The 20,796-nt window shown below is 32.6% G+C and overlaps 1 protein-coding gene across 1 annotated transcript in view; it reads right to left on the bottom strand.

Annotated features, from left to right (window-relative positions):
- Nucleotides 1-993: 993 nt before the first annotated feature.
- LOC129223074 (uncharacterized) overlaps nucleotides 994-20,796 on the bottom strand; it is a 122,315-nt gene continuing 102,512 nt past the window's right edge. The window contains 9 exon segments of the mRNA XM_054857640.1: nucleotides 994-1,100; nucleotides 1,974-2,136; nucleotides 3,431-3,574; nucleotides 5,090-5,178; nucleotides 5,929-6,092; nucleotides 10,800-10,947; nucleotides 12,879-12,994; nucleotides 16,634-16,779; nucleotides 17,879-17,967. Coding sequence (XP_054713615.1) covers nucleotides 1,005-1,100; nucleotides 1,974-2,136; nucleotides 3,431-3,574; nucleotides 5,090-5,178; nucleotides 5,929-6,092; nucleotides 10,800-10,947; nucleotides 12,879-12,994; nucleotides 16,634-16,779; nucleotides 17,879-17,967 — 1,155 coding nt within the window. The 3' untranslated portion in view covers nucleotides 994-1,004.

Here is a 20,796-nt window from a genome sequence, read left to right as displayed (position 1 = left end):
AATGGTACGGCACGGAGGTTTCTGAAAATTTGTTGATTTTATATGGAATGACTCAGCATTGTCTTGAGATCTTAAAATTGAAGGACTTCAGGGTTCGGATGAAGTGACTTGTCATGACCGGGCATAATGAATATGGTATCCACTTTGCCCAATCCGCTTTGCCCTTCAAGTACATTTTTGAGGTTACTAAAAATTACTAAAAAACCAGAGCATCTAAACTCGTCGTCTACGGATAGTTGAAAGCTGTATAATCGTAAATCAAATCCTACTCATAAAAAAGAACATGCCACAAATAGTATTAAAGTTATGAATGAAATACTAACCTCTGTAAACTAATCTTGTTTTCCCCAAAACATACTTTGTTCGGTCACTGGCGTCACGTGACGCGAACTCGTCTCGACGTGTTTGTCGCACGCGGAGCGGCAACAGGCGACCGTTTCTATAACAACGCGGCTGCCGGCCAACTAATTATTTTTGAGTTATAGGCAAAATTCGTTTTGCCCGGGGTATCCACTTTAGCCGGGTTTCCCCTATTTAGCAGACTGTTTAAAATTTAATGGAACTTTAGTTTTTTTTTTATCGCTCAATACATTTTGCAATTTTTTAAAATTTAATATGTTTTTTAGAATTGCTCTGTTGCACATATTTTGTTTGTATATTCCTTTTTTATTTTCGTGTATGCATGAAAGAAAAATGTTTCACAGCACTGTAATTCAGTGAATGTTTTAAATGAGTTGTTTTAGTGATAAAAAATTCTGCAGAGAATACTAGGAAAATACTTTTTATTTTAAAACAAACATATTAAAATATTTACAAGACAGCAAATATTATCCGTATCTGATTTTCAAAAATATATAGTTGAGAAATTTTTGATACAACAAAAAAAAGAACAACGAAAACCTTCCGTATCAAAATGTTTAGATCTAAAATGAAGTAGTTGTTTTTTGAAGTTTTCATGTTGCTCCGATTCATTTTGTATTTATTTATTTTCAAAAGAGTGAGCTCTATCGCGCTCTGATACCGTCCTTCCTAATTTCCATCTGAATAGATACATTCTTAGGCTGCATAAGCTGCTGTCCAATGTAAAATTGCAGAGGCACCTGAAAGCAAAAAAGCGTTTCGTTAATTGTTTCACCTGCAAAAAATATTTATACATAAATTGTAGTTAGTCCTTAAATAAGGTGATTTAGAGTATTTTTGAGTTATCCAGATTGCATCACTTGACATATTTTAGTTCACTGAACTTCAAATAAGAAAGAAATAAGAATGTGGAAGGCCCAATGTTTACCTGTGTCGGCAAGGATATCAGTTTTGCACTTTTGAATTCACCTAATAAGTCGAAAACACTTTGAACCGCTCTATAATTATATGATCGATAATTTTTTTTCTGTAAGAAATCTACTTATTAATGCAGCAAATGTTTCAAATTTTATGTGTTGGTATTAATATTCATCTTAGATTATTTTCCTAAAGTAGATTTTAATGATTCAGGGGTCGTACAAAAAGTTATCTTTCGTACGTTGCCACTAATTTTGCTTTTCACTACTAACTTTTACTATCTTAATTCTGCATCTTATTTTGACCGTTTTTGCAAAGGGAAGTAGGCATCTAGGACTAACGGTTGCGATAATAGAGATCTTACATCAGGTTAAACGGGAACATGTTGTATACTAGGGATTTGGCGATTGATTATGGCAGTTTTTAAATGTTTTCAAGAAGCTCATGAAGAACTAAACAAGCCTAGTGTTTTTGTATGCTAAATAAAACGATCTATGTTTCTCGGAGTTTGTGGGGCATTGTTCAACAAATTATCTCCGAGGAACGTCAAAGATTCCATAAATGTTCCATATTTCGTTTCACTGAAATCTAATAAAATCTTTTATACTTTGAAGAATCTGGCACTCAATATAAAAGGGACTTTAAGTTCTTAACCTGGTGAAGAACAAAAAATATATAAAGACATTTTTTTTTACCTGAGTTTGTGGACACTTCTTTAATCTGAAGTTGCTGAGGATATACGCGAGGCACACCTTGATTTCCATGAGGGCAAATCGCATGCCGACGCAGTTCCTGGGCCCGGATCCAAAAGGCAAGTATGTATACTGGTCCCTCTTGGCCCTCTGTTCCGCACTGAATCTATAAAACATATGTACGTAATTAACACCATTAATTATTTCTGTAATCATAAAACTATTATTAATACAAGGCTTGATTCTTAGGTTTAAATGTGAGAAACGTATCCATAAAAACCGCTGTTTTGCGTTCAGATTATATAAAGACCTTTCTCCTGTTATGCACGGGACTTTTGCAGACATAAAAAGTGCAAAGAAAGTTAAAAAGGATGTTTATTTATGTCTTTTTTTTGGAATTGGATTATAAATCAAGATCGGTTCTAAAATTTCAAATGCAAAACAAAACAATAATTTTAGTTTAACCATGTAAAAAATGATTTAATATGCTCGTTATGCACGGGACTCAGAAATAAAAAAATTCCACTCTTACTTCTATATAGAAGTAAGGAGTTAAAGAGAGGAGGAATGAAGGAGTATATAGTTATAACTGCACTGATCTAAGAAATTAAGAGAATTTTCAGATTTGGTCAATTATCTCCAGAACTACTAGACCGATTTTAATAAAATTTGGTATGTACATGCATTGAAACAATGCAAAACAAATAATCGTCCGAAACTTAAAATACACACTCATGATCATAAATTATAGAGTCGGATGGTATGAAACAGCGGTTGCAAAATGGAACAAAAAAATGAGTTATTACGGAGTATGATCCCCTCTAACAGATATATAGGTCACGCAGTGTGACTCCATACTTGAAATGAAGCAGTTTATGGGATCCTGGGGACATTGTTTCCATTTGTTCAACAACCCATTTTTTTGTTCAGTTTTGCAACCGCTGTTTCATACCATCCGACTCTAACGAGTGTTATTTATGATCATACTTGTGCATTTTAAATCATAGATGGTTGTTTGTTTTGTATTGTCTCAATGCATGTACATACCAGATTTCATTAAAATTGTTGCAGTAGTTCTGGAAATATTTGACCGAATCTAAAAATTCTCTTAATTTCTTACTCCTTTAAATATCCTGCAAAACCAAAAACGAGCAACTGGTTACCTCATTTTTTCCCCTCCAAAATGGAGGGGGGGGGGCTACGTTCCATATGGAACGAAGATAAACAAATATTACCACTTGTCTCCCGATTTAAGACTAACAATAAAAATTTGCTCAATGTATGTCTCTGAAAAAGAATTTACTAAACAACTTAATGAAAAAAGGGAAAATATATGTTTTTCAATAAAGTACCACTATAGTCACCTGACCGTACTATGTTCAACAATGGAAACTACGAAAGCAATTTTAAATTTTTATATTTCAACTCAAAAAATCTTCTAAAATTGCTTAAAAATTTACCGATCAGGATCAAATTTCTCAGGATTAGGAAAAAACTCTGGATCCATGTGCATGGCGCAAGAAGGAATGGTGACAATCATATCTTTCGGTATGGTTATTCCTGTATCTCCTAGGACATAGTCTTGTTCTGCAAGTCTTTCCAACCTGGAAGAAATATTTCTTTAATTTACAGCTGTTAAAAAATATTTCTTTTCTCTTCGTCTCTTCGCAGAGAATATTCCTTTAGCCTTTTTTTTAGTGAAAAAATTACTCGCTATTTTTATTGCTGGAAATACTCACTTCAAAACTGATTTGTTTGGAGTATCGATTAATATTTCTTTTGTTCTTTTTTACGCACTTTTTTTATTTATTGCTAATTATAACTCAGGAAATATTATTATTATTCTTACCACTATAATTTCGCTGTGAAAAACATTTACTCATTTTTCTACTCTCTTCAAAAACAAGCATCATATAAATTTTATTTTCTTTTTCCTTTAAAAATAAAATGTGACTTTTCTCTTCCCTCTTTTTTTCTTTCTTTCTTTTTTTTTTTGGGCAAAAGGATGCTCTTATTGACTATACACTTTCTTGAAAAAAAGCTCCACTCTTATTTTTAGAGTGTAGGTATTTTTATTAATTACAAAACTGCATGTGACTCCTTAAGTCACAGCCTTCTATATATCAGGTCTACGCGCTGTATTGCGCAATCCATGTCACGTGAGCTCCCACAGGCGATCAGCGGGAAATTCCCTTTAGTTCAAACAGCGTTCGTGGACTAGCTGATCACTGGAAAACAACTCTGGTATTAGCAAAGTAATAATAATTCGAAACCTTAAAATTTTACCTTAAAATTTTATTTTTAAAAATGTGGGAGATGTGTTACGAATATTCAAGTATGGTATTACATTGAAGCTCTTAAAATTATGGGAAAGTGGTGCACACATGTCAGCTATTTTTGGCTAATTTTAAGTTGTGTTTTGGCTATTTTCAAAACTTTTCATCCGACAGCCAAGGTCTGAGAGATGGAAATAGAAAACACAACGTGTCTAAGTGTTAAGTGTGACTAGGTGTAATTATTGATAGTGATTGACTAAGTGTATTATCATACGTGCGTCTATTGAAGTATGAGGTACGTTTTAATATTTTATCGGTTCATTTCTGTTCTTTTTAATGCGCACCAATCTGATTAAGAATTTTTTAAAAATTTTAATTGTTTTTAGAATTTTTTTAGATAAATATTTAGTATACTGGTGCCAAAAATTCTAAAGCCACCCGTATTGAGGGTAAAAAACCTGGTTATTTTCGGAATGGAACGCACTTCTGCAATTACCATCGAAACTCTGGCAACGTACATTCGACAAAAGAAAATTTTCCGAAGAGTTCCACCTTCTAAGATGTGCCGTTTCTCAATGAGTTAATCTGATACTACACCAATCTGTAACGATTACCATAGTACTCAGACAAGTAGTTTAACAAATTTTCAACTACACTCATTTCGAGATGACGGACTAGTTAGCTTTTGATAAAACTTCCATGATGAAAAGTTTCGTCCGTTTTTACAAAACCCTCTGGACTCTCAACTTTCAACTTTAGTAAAAGACACTAATTTCGTATGGAAAACTTAAGTTAAATTACTTCGAAAACTAAAATGAAAATCTGCAAAATATTCTGCCTTACCTTACAGCTGGTGGGTATAGCCTCAAAGTTTCAGAAATCACGTTGTCCAAACATTTCATTTCTTGAATAGATTCATAAGTAATTTCCCCCTAAAATCAAAGTAAATAAATAGTACTGCAGCATTAAAAAACACCTTTTGAATAAAACACACTATTTTTTCCCTCCAGAACTTAACTTCTCAACGCACGTCTAGTCCAAGTTGATCTTTTTTATTTCAACAGACATTGGTTGGTGCCCTAAGATATAGCACCGTATTATTATTATTACACAGCTTATTTGGCCAAAATAAGTGATACTAATACCTTATTAAATGCCATAGTCTATTACTTTTTCCATTCGTATTGCATTTACTCCTTGGATTTTTTTTTTTTTTTTTTTTTGTGTTTATCTGTAAATCGGCAGTACCGATTAATCGACCAAATTTGGTCGATTAATCGTCATAAAAAATTTTTCAATTTTTTTTAAGCATACCTTCAACAAGAAACTCTGGTGAGTACATTTATTAACAATAAATAAATGTAATTTTTCTGAAAACATTACAATAGAATGTACTGTAAATGTATGTTTTTTTTTTTTGACTTATTATTATTATTATTTTTTTTTTTTTGAACTGTATTTGCACTAAAGCATTTAATTTGATTTAGTATTGTTCTTTTAAAAACATTCTACGGGGAAGTATAAGCTGAAAAGGAAAATGTATTTTTTAAAAGAAGCATGACTATAACTCTCGAATATCAAAACTGCCACAATTCGTGATATACTGCTGAAATATTTTATCAGCTACTAAAATTTGCACTGCCTCAGACATAATTAATATAAACATACCTAAAACTACTTACATTAGAGGCTTTTAATGCTTCGTCTATTTCAGCAATCAACCTTTCTTGGACATCTGGATTGATAGCCAATAAGTAGCTTGCGAAAGATAATGTAGAGGCCGTGGTGTCATATCCAGCAAGGAAGAAAATAACACAGTTTGCTATGAGTTCGTCGTAAGAAAGAGCTGAAAATACGTGACCAAAATGTTATCAGTTTGTGAAGAAAATATGATTAAAACCAGTGGTTGGAAGTAGCGCGCTACAAGTAGCGACGCTACTGTAGTAGCTACATTTTTGAGTAGTTTGTACTGTAGCACACTACTTTTTAAAAAAAGTAGTGTAGTGAGTAGTTAACTACAAAAAATAGTAGTTTGTAGCGATTTCTGGAAACTACTTTCAAATAAACTGAAAAAAAAAAAAAAAAAAAAAAAAAATCAATGTTCAAACGAATTTGACTGGCGCAAATTTTACACAAGTACATCAGCAGATGCAATGAGAAATAAGACTACGAGCTAACCTCAAGTATTTCATTTTGGCGCCATACCTGCTATCTGTTCGACGCCTTTAGTTTGCCGTCGTAATTTTTATATTTCACCAATATTTACATTGAAAAAAGCACTTACTTTCGTGAAAATGAAGATATCGGTGATTTCGCGAGTTGAAAATTTGGTGAATTTTACATGAACGGACTGAAGATTGAAAAACAAAAATATTTTAGTGAGGCTTAAATTTTTGACAGTATTCACCAAATAACAAGAAGCTACTGAAACTGTTATAGAAAAGGATGAAATTGAACTGTTCTGGAGGACTTACAATAAATGCGAGCATTACAGTGTATGAGAGTATGATAACGGATATTTTTCTTAGTGTCTTCTGATGAGCTAATTATCAATCTTTTTTTGTTCAATCCTCTTACGGTGTGTTTGTGTATTAGGGTGTCCCGCCCCCCAAAAAAATCGAAAGTTGATTTTTCAAGTCGCACACTTTCTTATATTTCATCCTTTTACGTCAAAAAAAAAAAAAATCATATAATTTGAACAACGGCAATAAGTGCCGATTATGTCTGAAAGTGTGAACCAGCACTTGTGTAGTACTAAGTCAAATTTAAATAAAATGTTTTTCTTAGAAAATCAAAATTTCTGTTGATAAAACGTTGCTCCTATACCCCACATTATATACCACAAAAATATTTATTCAAAATAAAAACCATTTAGATATCCCACACGTGACCTAACATTTATAATTTTCTTCAAAAAATTAAGTTTTTGATACATATTTTCAGATATGTAAGATTTTACGAAATTATTAAGCTGAAAAATATAAACAGTAAAGTAGAAAAGTAAGGAATTAGCGTTAAATAGAAATTTTTGCTTTCCTGCAATTTTTAAGTCTCCGACATAGTACTCAAAGATATGGATTTGTTTCAGGTTGAGTTAAATTTTTCATTTAAAATATATTATTTTTTTATTATTCGTTCGTAATTGTTGATCTGTAAATGTGTTCGCCAGTAATTTTTGAACTTGATATTCTATTTAAATTTATATGTAATTTTTTGAAAGACAACTGAAAAAAAAATCAATTTTTTTAAACAAAATTATAAATTTTAGGTCAAGTGTAGCATATCTAAATGTTTTTTAATTTGAATAAATGTTCTTGTGGTACATGTGGGGTGTTGGGTATAGGGGCAACGTTTTATTAACATAAATTTCGAGTTTCTAAAAAAAAGTTTTTTTTTTCGATTTGGCCTAGCATGCAATTACTGTCTTACATTTTCAGGTGCAAGTCGACACGGGTTGCCGTTGTGCAAATTATATGAAACTTTTTAACCGACTTCAAAAAAGGAGGTTATGATTTCGTATTGCGGCTTTTTATGTATGTTTTCGAATTATTCCAACACTACTGGACCGATTTGGAAAAAAAAAAATTGTTTGGAAGGGTATACTTCCCAGATGGTCCCATTGTAACTTGGTCTGGATCTGATAAGGGGTCTCGGAGAAATCCAAGAAACTTTAAATTTCCTACGTCACGGTCACGTGGTTTTGCTGCGATCGGTGTATTTTCACACCTCAGGTTTTAGCTTTCTCTTGAACGATATTTAATTCTCGCGGCACATGGATGATTAATTTTCGCAACGCTGCGCTGCCTGCTAATTTATTATTATAGGTGTTACTAATGTATTTATTACTGCATAGCAAAGCAGTAAATTAAATATAATTTGCTGTTTTAATAGTTGAATCAATTACCTTAATATTTTATTTACTAATAAATAACATTATTTAGGCACTAAAATATAATGTTCTTTATTTAATATTCCAGTTTTTAAATATATTTAGTGTTCAATTGCGGGGGAATTGAATACAGACCACCCCTCCCCCACGATTTAATTTATATTCTTTAATAATATACATTATAATTGTGTATGATTTCTGAAGTTTGATCAATATTCTAGATTTACTATTTCACGATGCCGCCAGTTCAATTTGAAATTAGGGTTACACTAATTAGCAGGCTTCAAAAAAAAAAAAAAAAAAAGAAAAAAAAGAGGATGTTCTGAACTCGTCGGATTTGTTTTTCCTTTGTACAATGTTCCATAGATACCCGAAGACACCTGTACTCAGGGGCGTGCACAGGGAGGGGGGAGGGACACCTGTTGGCCCGGGCCCGAGCCTAAAGCGGGCCCAATATTTTTATAACTAAGGGTGAAATATAGGGTTAACAGTTAAGGGTAAAACAATAAATTTCATGCAATGTCCCTCACAAGCGATTAAATATAAAACCCATTGATAAACAAAGGCCATAAAACAAAGGTATATACTTTCTTTACCTATAGTTAAAGAAAGTACTAAAAAAATATATTATTAGGAGCAATGCTAACGAAAATTTTGAATTAAGGATTCTCTGAAGCAAACATAAAATTCATTCTATTGGAATTTTTAAACTTCATCTATAGTGGGGCCATGTGAAGAAACATGCGACTTTTATCACGAGTTACATGACACGTATTGTGAAATATAAATTACAATTCTAAAATTTACAATTTTACAAATTTAAACTTAAGGCGATTTCGTTTATTTATTTTTTTTTATAGTGACTCGTGCATTTGCTTGCGGAATGCAAACTTTGATAAAGTTGAACAACTAATGATGAAGACAATTTTTTTTTGTAATTAGTTACGCATTTGCAAAAGCCTTTCTACACAGTCGTCGAAAGTCTCCGGGACGCTCGCCGTGTTATTTACACCACTAATAAGCAAAAAATAAGTTACTTTTGAATAAAAAAAAAAAAAACCGCCTTCAAAAAATACCCAGGAACTGAAAAGCAAAAAATAACTGATTACACTTAGGGGAGACCGGGGCAAGATGACGAGCCGGGCAAGATGACGAATGCCTTATTTTTTTCGTTTCCCCCCAGTTAACAGCATCAACTGCACACTACTGGCTCTCCTATCTGCTGTTTGTTCAGCAATAGTATAGAGACGCTGAAATCGCCATATTTGTGTTAGTTCTGAAGCTCTGATTGTTCACTGTTGCCACGATCTAACTTTTATACATTTGTAAATAAGCTCCGCTACAGATACAGATAAGTTATATCGTGTCTCTTTAGTATTTATGAGTAACTTAGTTTAAATACCACCTATTACCATGAATAAATGTCGATTAATCGCCTTCTCTAATGGCAATGGAGAAGAATCCGTTCAAACAGGCAGTCCGGGGCAAGACGACGGGCCGAAACGCGGGGCAAGAAGACGAGGTCGTCATCTTGCCCCTTCTTTCAGAATTTATTGAACTAACTATGTTGTCTATTTTATCAAATCCTGTAAACGCTTATTTGTCTGTGTGTTTGTTCACGCGACGTTGCGTTTCTATCTCATCTGAGGTTAAAGGACGCATTGAATCAAGGGAGGTGTCGTTCGAAAGCCGGTGACCAGAGGCTATTTATAAATTAGTTGACCAAATGACTAGTTGACTGAATTAAACCAAGCAAAGAATCTCCTGCTCTGTTGATTATTGACAATCATGTTTTTTTTTTTTTTTTTTTTTTTTGAATTAAAAAATATTTTATTTTCACGATTGTTTTTACACAAGAGGAAAAATACAAGAGTGTATGCAATTTGAAAAATTGACTTTCATTTTTTGAGGGACAACCTATTGTGTAATGCTTTGTATTTACTTATTTTTTGGAAAGTAGCGAAGTAGCGACTACATTTCAGAAGTAGTTTGTAGTTGCTACATTTTGAAAAAAGTAGTTGTAGTTGTAGTTAACTACATTTGTAACAAAGTAGTTGTAGTTCGCTACAAAAAAAAAATGTAGTTTTTCCAACCACTGATTGAAACATACAAGAGAACTCTCAACAAGAACAAACTCAATTTATAGCTCTCATTATAAGCAAGCCGTGACCTTATTTTAATTTCGATTTTTAAAAAATGAATCCCTATATTTACTTGCAAGATTCAATACTTTAAACAAGAGGGTAAAACATACTCGTATGATAATTCCTTGTTTTCTTTAATTTAAATTTCTTATTCATATACAATAAATAGTGATTTTAAAATTTCCCCATATTTTAAAAAATGACAGCAAAAGCTTTCTCCATATAAACAGCTAGATAAAATGCTCTCAAAATTAATCATCCTTTTCCCTTTTCTGATAGTTGTATATTTAGTTTTCGATAAAGTCTGGAATTAGAACTCTTGAACAATTCTGACCATCGCAAATACAGCATTAGTAGATTTTTTTTAATGATTTCCATAAACAAAAAATCATAGTATGGTCTAGTTTAAATCAAAATATCTTCACTTGGTAAATGATTATTTTGCAATTATTTTGTCTGCTACATTGTGTATTTAGGTTTACCAAACACGAACTTTATTTAATTAGACTGTCTAACTTACACTTCTTAGCGACGCCCTTAAAAATTTGATGGTTGGTATCATCTTTGCCATAGTTTTCTGTCAAATCCTCTTTATCAACTTCCTGTTTATCTTGTTCTTCTACTTCATCTGCAGTGTCCATCAACAGTTGCAGAAAGTCATTTCTTTTCTGAAAAGAAACATAAACCATAACGAATTCTGCAACTGACCTCAACTTTTCCGTTCTTTCTTGTAAATTAACTAGCAGTATCCGTTTGGAAAAAAAGGAAAAGTTGTTTTATTTATTTGCCATCTCTGATATTAATAAATTAAAGTAAACAATCCAAAAAATATGAAGAGGTAAATTAACGTTACAAAGTAGCTATTGGTATACTATTGGAACGGCGCTAATACGCACTTAAGGAGAAAAATTAGACCCGCAAGTCGACATAAAAACAATTGTCTTGAAAAAAATTTCATTTAAAAAAGAATCAAGTCTATTTAATAATGATCAAAAATCTTGTCTTCCTTCTGAATTTGATTAGGGGATTATGCATGTTAATTATGCATGATGTATTTCATTGTAATAATCCTCAACGATGTATATACCTAGATATATTAATATCTACACTTTTTGTGAAGCAATACAGGTATTTTTATTAGTAATAGAATATCACATCACATCATGAAATTCGCCGCTAAAGCGGGTCTAACACATTTGATTGGAGGACTAATAGTAACAGTTTACTTTAGCAGTTGCTTTAGTAATTGAAATCGTAATCACTTACCATTCTTTTTACTTTATTCCCTATGTAATATGTAGAGCAGCGGTTCCCAACCTTTTCCCCCTTTTGAACCCCTTCTTAAACCCGAAAGAGGTACTTGAACCCCTTGTGTTATCAAGCAATAAGCAAAAAACGAAAAATCCCACACACAAAATTTAGGAGAATTTTTTTAGCAATATTGCTCAATAGTTCATAATGAGAACGAAAAGACAATTTCAAAACATAAAAGCGGAAATATTTCTACAAACGAAAATACTAGCCAGAAAATGAGTTCAAAACAAATTCAACAAAGAACAAACACAGTGATTATTCTTTGTTCAAACTCAGTCAACTTTGAAAAAATTCTTAATGGGATAGTTATGGAATTAAGAATTTCAAAGTTTGACTCAAATATCTGCCAGTTTTACTCTAAGTTCAGCATTTCATTAGCTCCTGCATTTATCCTTTTTCACATGAAACGTTGTCCAAAATGGTAATAAAATTTAAAACGTCTTTTTCTGACGCAAGAGATGTCTATGACAGACACAAGAGATGTCTAAAGCAAATGTCTATGAATAAATCTGGTATCACCAATACGAAGACGGGCTATTACAACTTGTTGTCTTCTGGTGATCTTTGATGACTTGAAATCTATTGTCGAAGGCAGCATGGACTAAGAAACAAAAGAATAACTGATGCAGTAAAAACGCTTAACAAGCATGTTATAATTCTGTTATTACAATATTTTTTCGCGTACCACCGGTTGAGAACATGAAGTAGAGGAATTTATTGGTTTCGTGCAAACTTTCGAATTTCGAATTTTGACGGTTTTGAAAGATTTGATGTGTCCTAAGGCCATTTTGATCATTTTTGGGAAATGTCTGCTTGTTTCTACGTTTGTGACCTTTTTTGTGGTCGCTCTAGAGCAAAAACTACTGCATGAAATCGAATGAAATTTAATGCAGACATGTGCCCCCCGTGTGAACTGGTGTGCATTAGATTTTAACACCAATTCCTCCAAGGGGGTGGAGCTTAAGCTTCTTCAGTTATGCGTGCCTGCTATACCTTGAAAAGTAACTAGCTGAGACAAATAAATTTGGTCAATATGTTGACCTCAAAGGGCACAGGTGCTGATTAATTTTTGTGTTTATAGCTCAAACGGAGGTTGAACAATCAAAAGTTTTTTGCCGTTACTTGTGACTGCCACATCTCAAGAAATAATGCACAGAATCAAAAATGCATCTTCATTTGACCGTGCTTGATATTTTTTAAAATAATGATCTTCATTTTGGGATTATTATAGCATCGTATCTCAAGTTAAGCATGATATTTAATGAATAAATGTATAAAAATATACCTTTCCAGTTCTCTTCCTCTCTTTTATGATTTCGTACGTGACATCCTTGAAAAAACGCATTCCTTTGGGTGGAAAAATACTGATTCTAAACCATTTCATCAATTGAGGGAACAAAACTAAAAAAAAAAGCTGTGTGTAAACTAATAGCAAATCACTGAGAATGAAAATCGCAATTTTGTGTGTAACTTTTTCATCATCAGATGAAATGAAATGGTGCTTCAGAGAAAACTAAACGGCTTTCACCTGCTACTTTTATTTACTACTGGCGTTACTCGCACGGCTTTGTCCGTAGTAGAAATTAAAAGGTCATTTGGTTAGCCTGTATATTTACAAATAATGGATGATGAATTTCTTGCCAATTTGCTATGTTCATTTGCTCGCCCATGTTATGGCAGTTTGCTCGTCCACGTTATGGTAATTAGCTTGTCCACGTTATGATAATTTGCTTGGTAAAATGTTCTTAAAATTGGAATAGGAAAAGAACAAAATCGAATTTTTAAAAAATCGTTTCGAGGAGCACACCCCCATGCTACAAACTAATGCTGTAAAAAATTTCATGAAAATACGTCGAACGGTTTAGGCGCTATGATTGTCACAGATATCCAGACAGACATGCGGACGGAGATCCAGATTTTCAGCTTTACTATTAGTAAAGATAAAGAAAAAGAAGTACCATAAGCAATAAAACAGTGCTAATATTATTTGGAGACGCAAATTGGCACAAACTTATAAATTCATATTTGACAATTAATTAGAGGGGAAAATTATAGAAGGATAAATGACTGGAAATGGGGCACCCAACCAGTAATGGACAAGTTTGTCTTGTATTGTCCATATCAAGTTTGAAATCGATATTCTAGGAACCCCATTAGTGGAATCTCAAACTATTATTTATAGAGTATATTTTAAGAACACCCCTACCTCATCTTTTTCAAATATCTTTTCTTTTGTTTAGTTTAATGGTTCTCAGGCAACTATAGTGAAATTTCTTCGCACATTTAAGTTTTCAAATTTTCTCTTTCTTAAGGACCCGACATTGCTGTTTTTTTTTTTTTTTTTAATCAGATAGCAGTTTTATTGGTGCGAACTCATTCCTTAGCTTTTTTTCGTATTATATAAGTTTTTTGCCATTAACTGAGGTATTTAAGATCCTATCAAGTTAATGTGCTCATAATTAGTCAATTAAAAGTAAATATTTTAGCTATGGGTACATATGATTATATTCAGTTTTTAAGCTATTGTTACCCAAAATTATAATTCAGAGTGGGTCGATAAAGCATAAATAAGTTTAGCAAATGGTAAATAAAAAATGCAGCAGAAGAAAAGTTCTATTTTTTAAATTTATTTGTGTTGTTGCTGTTGTGACGAACTTTTCAAATGCGCTTAGTTCGTTATTTACTTTTTAACTTTAATGCTGCTCGAATTGGTACGTCAAGACACTTTAAATTTGCTTATATTGCAAGTAAAATAAGTGTTTAATATTATTGAATACATTTTTTGTGTATTTCCTGAAAATAATTGAATTTAGCTGGAATGACCTGTACTTAGCGCAAACCTAATCTGACAGCGTAGTAATGCTGTGATTAGGATCAATGTAGTCTTCACAACGATGGCAGATTAGTTTTGCCTTAACTATAGTTTTTAGTAGACTAATTGAGTGTGACCATAATTGTCAAACCAATGTACTCCCATTTATTTTTAATATGAATATATAAATCATTGTCGAAATATAATGAAAACTTCACAGCTATAAAAGTGTAATCTCTTAGTTCTAACATTCTAACACAGTGAGAATTAGTTTTTTTCTATAAACTAGAACTGAAACATCGCAATTCAACAGCGATCTAAATTTTAAAAAATCCTCAGCCATTCCCATTGGTCACTTGCCCCAGTGGCGTACCTAGCATGGGTGACACCCGGGGTGGTAATTTGTGGTGTCATCCCCCCTCCCACAAACGCAAAAGAAGAAAAATATGTAAACATGAAATTCATGCAGTTTTCATGCAAGTAAAACAAGTTTTTCCGTGTTTTCAACTATTCTTTATAAACAAATTGATCACGACGTGTATGCTTTTAACTCTTGTTATTTATTAAAATGTCAAGATATGAAGTCCTTATCTCGTTACTATTTCAGAATTCTTTGCTGTGTCTATTTAACAACATTATAAAGTATGCGTTATCCCTAAAACCACCAGGTATGTCTACATGCTTTCATGTTAATCGTAAACTATATCATGGCAGCAATCATGATCTTCTTTATCCTATAGAACCGTAACTAATGTAGCTAATTATTTTCCTTTTGTGCTTTATTTATTCTTTTTTTTTAATTAATTGTTTTACTTTCATTCACATGAAGCACTTAAATTAATTTGAAATGCTTAGATTTTTTTTCAGAGTCTAATAATATATTAGATAAAAACGCACATACATTTCAATTCTAGACCAAAAGACTCTGGGAAACTTCAATTCCTTTGTTTAAACAAACGAGTACATTTAATGTGCGGATTAACTGAGCGAAAATTTTCAACTTTTAGATCTTTTAATCCTATGAGACACAGAAGACAACTCAGCTAACCTCATATATATTCAGTAGAAGTCACTGTCAGTCTCAGCTGGAAAAAAAAATAATAAAAGAAAGGCTAGGTGGACACAAACGAAACCACAATGTCTCAAAAGGTTGTCTAGTTTTCCAACTAATGCGTTTCCTTCGTAAGATAGACAGCTAATGTTTAGTAAATTTAGAATTATTCTAATGGGTTAGTTTCCGAAATTTTAAAAGTACTTTTTCTGAAAGAGCATGCTTAAAAACATAGGATTTGACCATTTAAAAAATAATTTGACAACATTTAGTATTTTTCAACAATTATTTTAATCGGTTGCGCAGATTCCATTTCATTTTTTACTTTTCTGCACATGACATCACAAGTGATGAAATGCCATTATCGCAGAGTGCAATATTCGCTTCTGAGTTATCACAACGTGGAAATGCGGTAGACAGCATGCGTAAACATTCTGGACACCAGTGGAGTACGCGCCAAAATACATCAATTATGACGTCTTAAAGACCATGCCTTGTTTGAAAAATTGGACATTAAAAAAATGATTAAAAATTTAATGTTGGGAAAATGAAAGTATTTTCTGAGCCCATGTTTTTTTCCTGCTTATTCTATCAACTTCAGCGACTTAAAGTAGTACTTTTGAGTGAAGGAAACAATCCCATTGTTGTCTTTAAATGAATACAAGACGGAAGAACGAAAATTCACTTTTCTCGAAATGCTAGGAAGCAACAAATGAAAGGCTTGCAGCAACAAAGAGTTAACTTCATTTTTTGGTCGTTTGGTTCAACAAGGAGTTATCTCCGGTTGATAGTTCTCAAGTTAATTGTTAAAATGAGTTAGCTGCTTCATTCGCTTGAGGCAACATGGAGTTAACTTCAGGAGATTTCCCAACAATCAAAAAATGGAGTCAACTCTTTGTTGCTGCAAACCCTTCAATTTCAGAAATGCATCGCTCACTTTCGACGATTCTTCAAGCGTTAGACCAAATTCGTCGTTTATGATGATTCTTTCCTTGTTGGGTCAGAAACTCGTGTTGAAACCTCACGATGGTTCCGAAATTTGACGAAAAGTTTAATCGGAATAATTTTACAAAGCCATTTCATCAAATACGATGAACATTTCGTGAGGTTTGAGCATTATTTTCTGAGACTGAATACACACAAGCAGACTATAAACAGGGAAAAAATAATAACTTACGGAAAAGAACTAATCTCCAGCTTATGTTCCTAGTAAAAACATCTCTTGCAGCTTTGACGAATTTGTTTTCTGGGTCGTTATGGGAATCCAGCTTTGTTGAAAATGCAGAACTTGCAATGATGTCCATTGTAAAAGCACCATAAATCCTATGAAAAAGAAAATGTAATGTATTTCATTAACAATTAACTAGTGGTCAGCGTACTTTGTAATTAATAGTTGTCATCGTAAATTCATTTTCAAAATTGAAACCAATTTTTTTCTGAAGTGACGTACATTGATCGAAATATTTAGTATAATGTTCATTTTTGGAAACTTTGAATAATATTTTAAGCTAGCAAATCATCAAAGTCCATGAGGAAGTTAGCAGTCTGATCTAGCATAAGGCATTCTTTAGAAACTTATTAAACATTTCCCCCAAGTTTCTAAAAAGAAAATTACAATAGTTTGAGATTGATCTACGCTCTTAAAAGTTTAAGTAGGATTGCGAACACATTGCGAGCTGCAGAATAACATAAAAATAATCTATCATAGAGAACCATGTAATCACTCTATACAGACGCGGACACCTATCATTTTAGACGGGGTCATGCTAAGGAATGACCTCCATGACCCTCCCCTGTATCCGCCCCACACCAAACGAAATGGAAACTTGCCCTAGTGATACGGATAGCACAAACCTTTTTTCTCAATACTCTGGATTTTCTTACTTGAGCATTCCGAATGATCAATAAAGCTCATTTCACACGGACAGGGACGGCAACAAAACCTTTGTCGGATATTTTCAGCAAACGTCTGTGATTCGACATAACTTCAAAAACACTTCCTCTTGCATTTTTTTTCTTTCATCAATTGAAAATATTTTTACTCGGAAGACTATGATTTTCTGATTGAGCTGTGACGCAATAATGGACTAGAAAAAACATTGCTGTTGGTGCGGTGTCTAAACGATTTTCTATTTCAACAGGAGCATTTCTTAGTCGTCGCAATAGATGCAAAATCAATTCAATAGGCTACAATTTCACACAAAGCTACTGTTGCGAACCTGTCTGCCTGTTCGACATATCGGTTTCAAGAGATCGTTGGATCCACTTTTTTTAAAGCATTTCAAATTGTGTGATAATATTTCTTGCCCTTACATCTTAAAAGTAGCCAATAAAAAGTTCAGTTAAAAATCACTTTGAAGAAATTTAGCAAAAGAATTTTACTTTCTAATAATACAAATAAGAAATTACACCTCCGATTTACCTTTTTAAGTCAACCGGTTTTCCTTGTTCCGCGTAAACTTTGAAGTTTTCAACACATGTTCTTGCACATTCTTTGAAAATTTTCACCATCTAAAAATGTATACAGAAGTATGAAAACCATTAAGATTCCCGAATATAGTCTAGTGATAAAATAAATAATAAGTAAAAGCTTTATACTAAAAACTTTAATCACAAATACAGAGTTAATTATTCATTCATAACCCGGTCGGAGTTAAAATTTCTACCCAGAACGCTGGAGCTTTAGCTTATGCGACCATATAGAGTGAAACTCCGATTTTTCGTCTCCTAAATCTACGTTTTCTAAATCTACGCCGCATTTCAGGTTTTTTTTCATCAGGTCCCAGTTTTTCCGTACACTAATAATGTTTGTTTAACCCAGACCGAAAGTTTGTTCTTTATGAATTTTCCGCATTTTACGTTTTTCCTAGGAAGTAAAAAAAAAAAAAATTCTAAAATAAGCACTATGTTTCCTTTTGTGCTTCGTAATAGCTAATCTATGAAAACAGAAATGCTACTGCTCCATCCGAAGCCGATCTTATGGACTTTCCTTCCGCCAATCAAAGTAAACAAGAAGAACCGGAAGCACAGCCCATCCCATTTTTCGAAATTGCGTTAAAGAGCTTACGAAGACTTTTCTCTCACACAAAGACTAGGGAAAAACCTTGAAAAGTATTTCAATCCTGGAAGATGATGCATTTACTTTGAACTCAATGACTAAAAAACACTCCTCTCTTACGTACTATTTTCAACCTAAGCACCCGGATTCGCAAATGAGTTAAAATGATCTGAACTGCCATTTACAAAAATGTTCTTTTTTGTAAAATGTAGATATTATAACTTTCAAAAGAGTCACCTTTATTGCCTTTATTTTTTTTTCTATTTGATTTTTACTTTCAACGTATTCCCCATATTTTACAGCTTTCAGTATTTTACTTTTTTTTTTAACCCAGTCCTTTGAGAAACGTAAAATTGAGGTTTCACCGTACATCATGACCCCTCCGGCCAATGAGAAGCTGCTGATTACGCTTACAACGCATGTCTTGATTATTTAAAACTATGTTAAGAGTTATCTAATTTATTTATATATTGGGTTGGTAGGGAAAGTGGGTCACTGAGGTTAATGGATTACCCTCCTATAACTGTGTGCTTATTTACCAAAATCGATCTTAACCAAGTGTATTATGTTAATTCAACAATGCTTTACTTATAAAAGCAGAATGTGTGCCTACAGACCTTCAATAAATTTAACACGTTATTGTTTTGTTTTGTTTTATAATTTTCTAACAAACAGATTTAACTATCAGAAAATATCACATGTATGGTTGCATTAATAAAAGATATTTCATGCTAAAAATTTATTCATTTTATCAAGTAAGACACATTTACTCTTTTTTTCCTAGACAAGCTTGCTTTAAAATTCAAATAAAAGGTGGGTGGCCCACTTATTCCGTTGTATGAGGTAAGTGAGATACCCATCTGTTTTTTTAACGAAACATGATCGGCAAGAATTTTTAAAGCATTATTTTGCAAAATAATGAACTTTTATTTACTTATAAAGTCTAAGATAAAATAACTGAATCACTTTATTTATTTTTTATTTTTGTTTCAAAACATTTGTATAAGGCTCCAAAAACAGTTTGATCTGAAAAGGAGTCCCACATACCTCACTCACTTGTCTTGGTGGTCTATTACTGTGGAGATGGTATATAGCTTCTAAGAACGAATGGTCACTAATTTATGCTTGCTTTGAATTAAGGAAGTGCCAATACGAATGATAAACAAAAAGGACTGAGGATCTTAATTTTTATTTCTTTTCTAATCGATCATGTTCGAAAAGTTTATCTTTAGCCAATGACTTTTTATTTTTATACCAGAAGATAGAGGACAGTGAACAAAGCGCCTTCGCCTCTGAGCAAACACAGTAAATATTTACAACACAATACAACAATATTTTCATAAAGTATTACAGTGCTGGCCAAATTATTAGACTAAGACTGTTTTAAAAGCAAATTATTGATTACATAACTATAGACACATTAACGAACAGTGAAATAATTATCTAATATTTAGTATGCATTTCCTTGTTCTTGATGAGCATTTTAAGTCTTTTTGGCATACTTTTCACAAGGTTTACACTATTTCTTAACACTTTTTAAAAAAAGAGGTAAAATATTGTTTATACTCACTATTATATATACTCTCATACACATACTCACTAATTACCGAAAACTAACTTTAAATATAATAGAACACAGTAACGAAAATAACTAGTGAACTGATTAAGCTGATTGATGTTCCTGGTAGTTAGATAAACAAAAAACATAAACAAAGCAGACAGTGCTGCCACCTGCCAACATTAAATTATGCTAAATAACGTAATGATCTGTGTACAGTACAGGGGCGGCATTTCAACATTTCATTTGGGGGGTCGAGTTTTTTTAAATAGGAATTTTCTCAGTGTGGAATAAAATGCGAGTACATTTTTTTTTAAGTAAGGTCATTAAAGAAATTCAAATTTTAATATCCACACTTTTAATTCTTATTTTATAGTCAGCTATAACAGAAAAGATCTTGATACTACCGTTTCTAAAGTACATTTTTTAATGCACGATTTTTGGAATCCAGAAGAAAAGGAAATCTTGGTACTATATTCCGTCAATATCCAGCGGCATGCTCTTGGCAGTATAGCTGAAGATGAAAGTCTCGCTTTGTCCCATCATGCACCAAAAAAAAAAAAAAAATCTCTAACCTTCTGAGACACGAAAATGATCCATTCACAGTTAGCTGAGTTGATTGGAATCGGTTGAAAAAATAATTGAAGCTACAAAGTCATGTTAGAAAACGCATCTTTAAAATTTTTCTCTTTAAAAAAAAACCATGCAAGTTTAAAATTTGTGC

The sequence above is a fragment of the Uloborus diversus genome, chromosome 5 (genome assembly GCF_026930045.1).
Source record: "Uloborus diversus isolate 005 chromosome 5, Udiv.v.3.1, whole genome shotgun sequence".
Taxonomy (NCBI): Eukaryota; Metazoa; Arthropoda; class Arachnida; order Araneae; family Uloboridae; genus Uloborus; species Uloborus diversus.
Note: the sequence above shows the minus strand (reverse complement) of the source record. Positions and strands in the feature narration are given on the sequence as shown.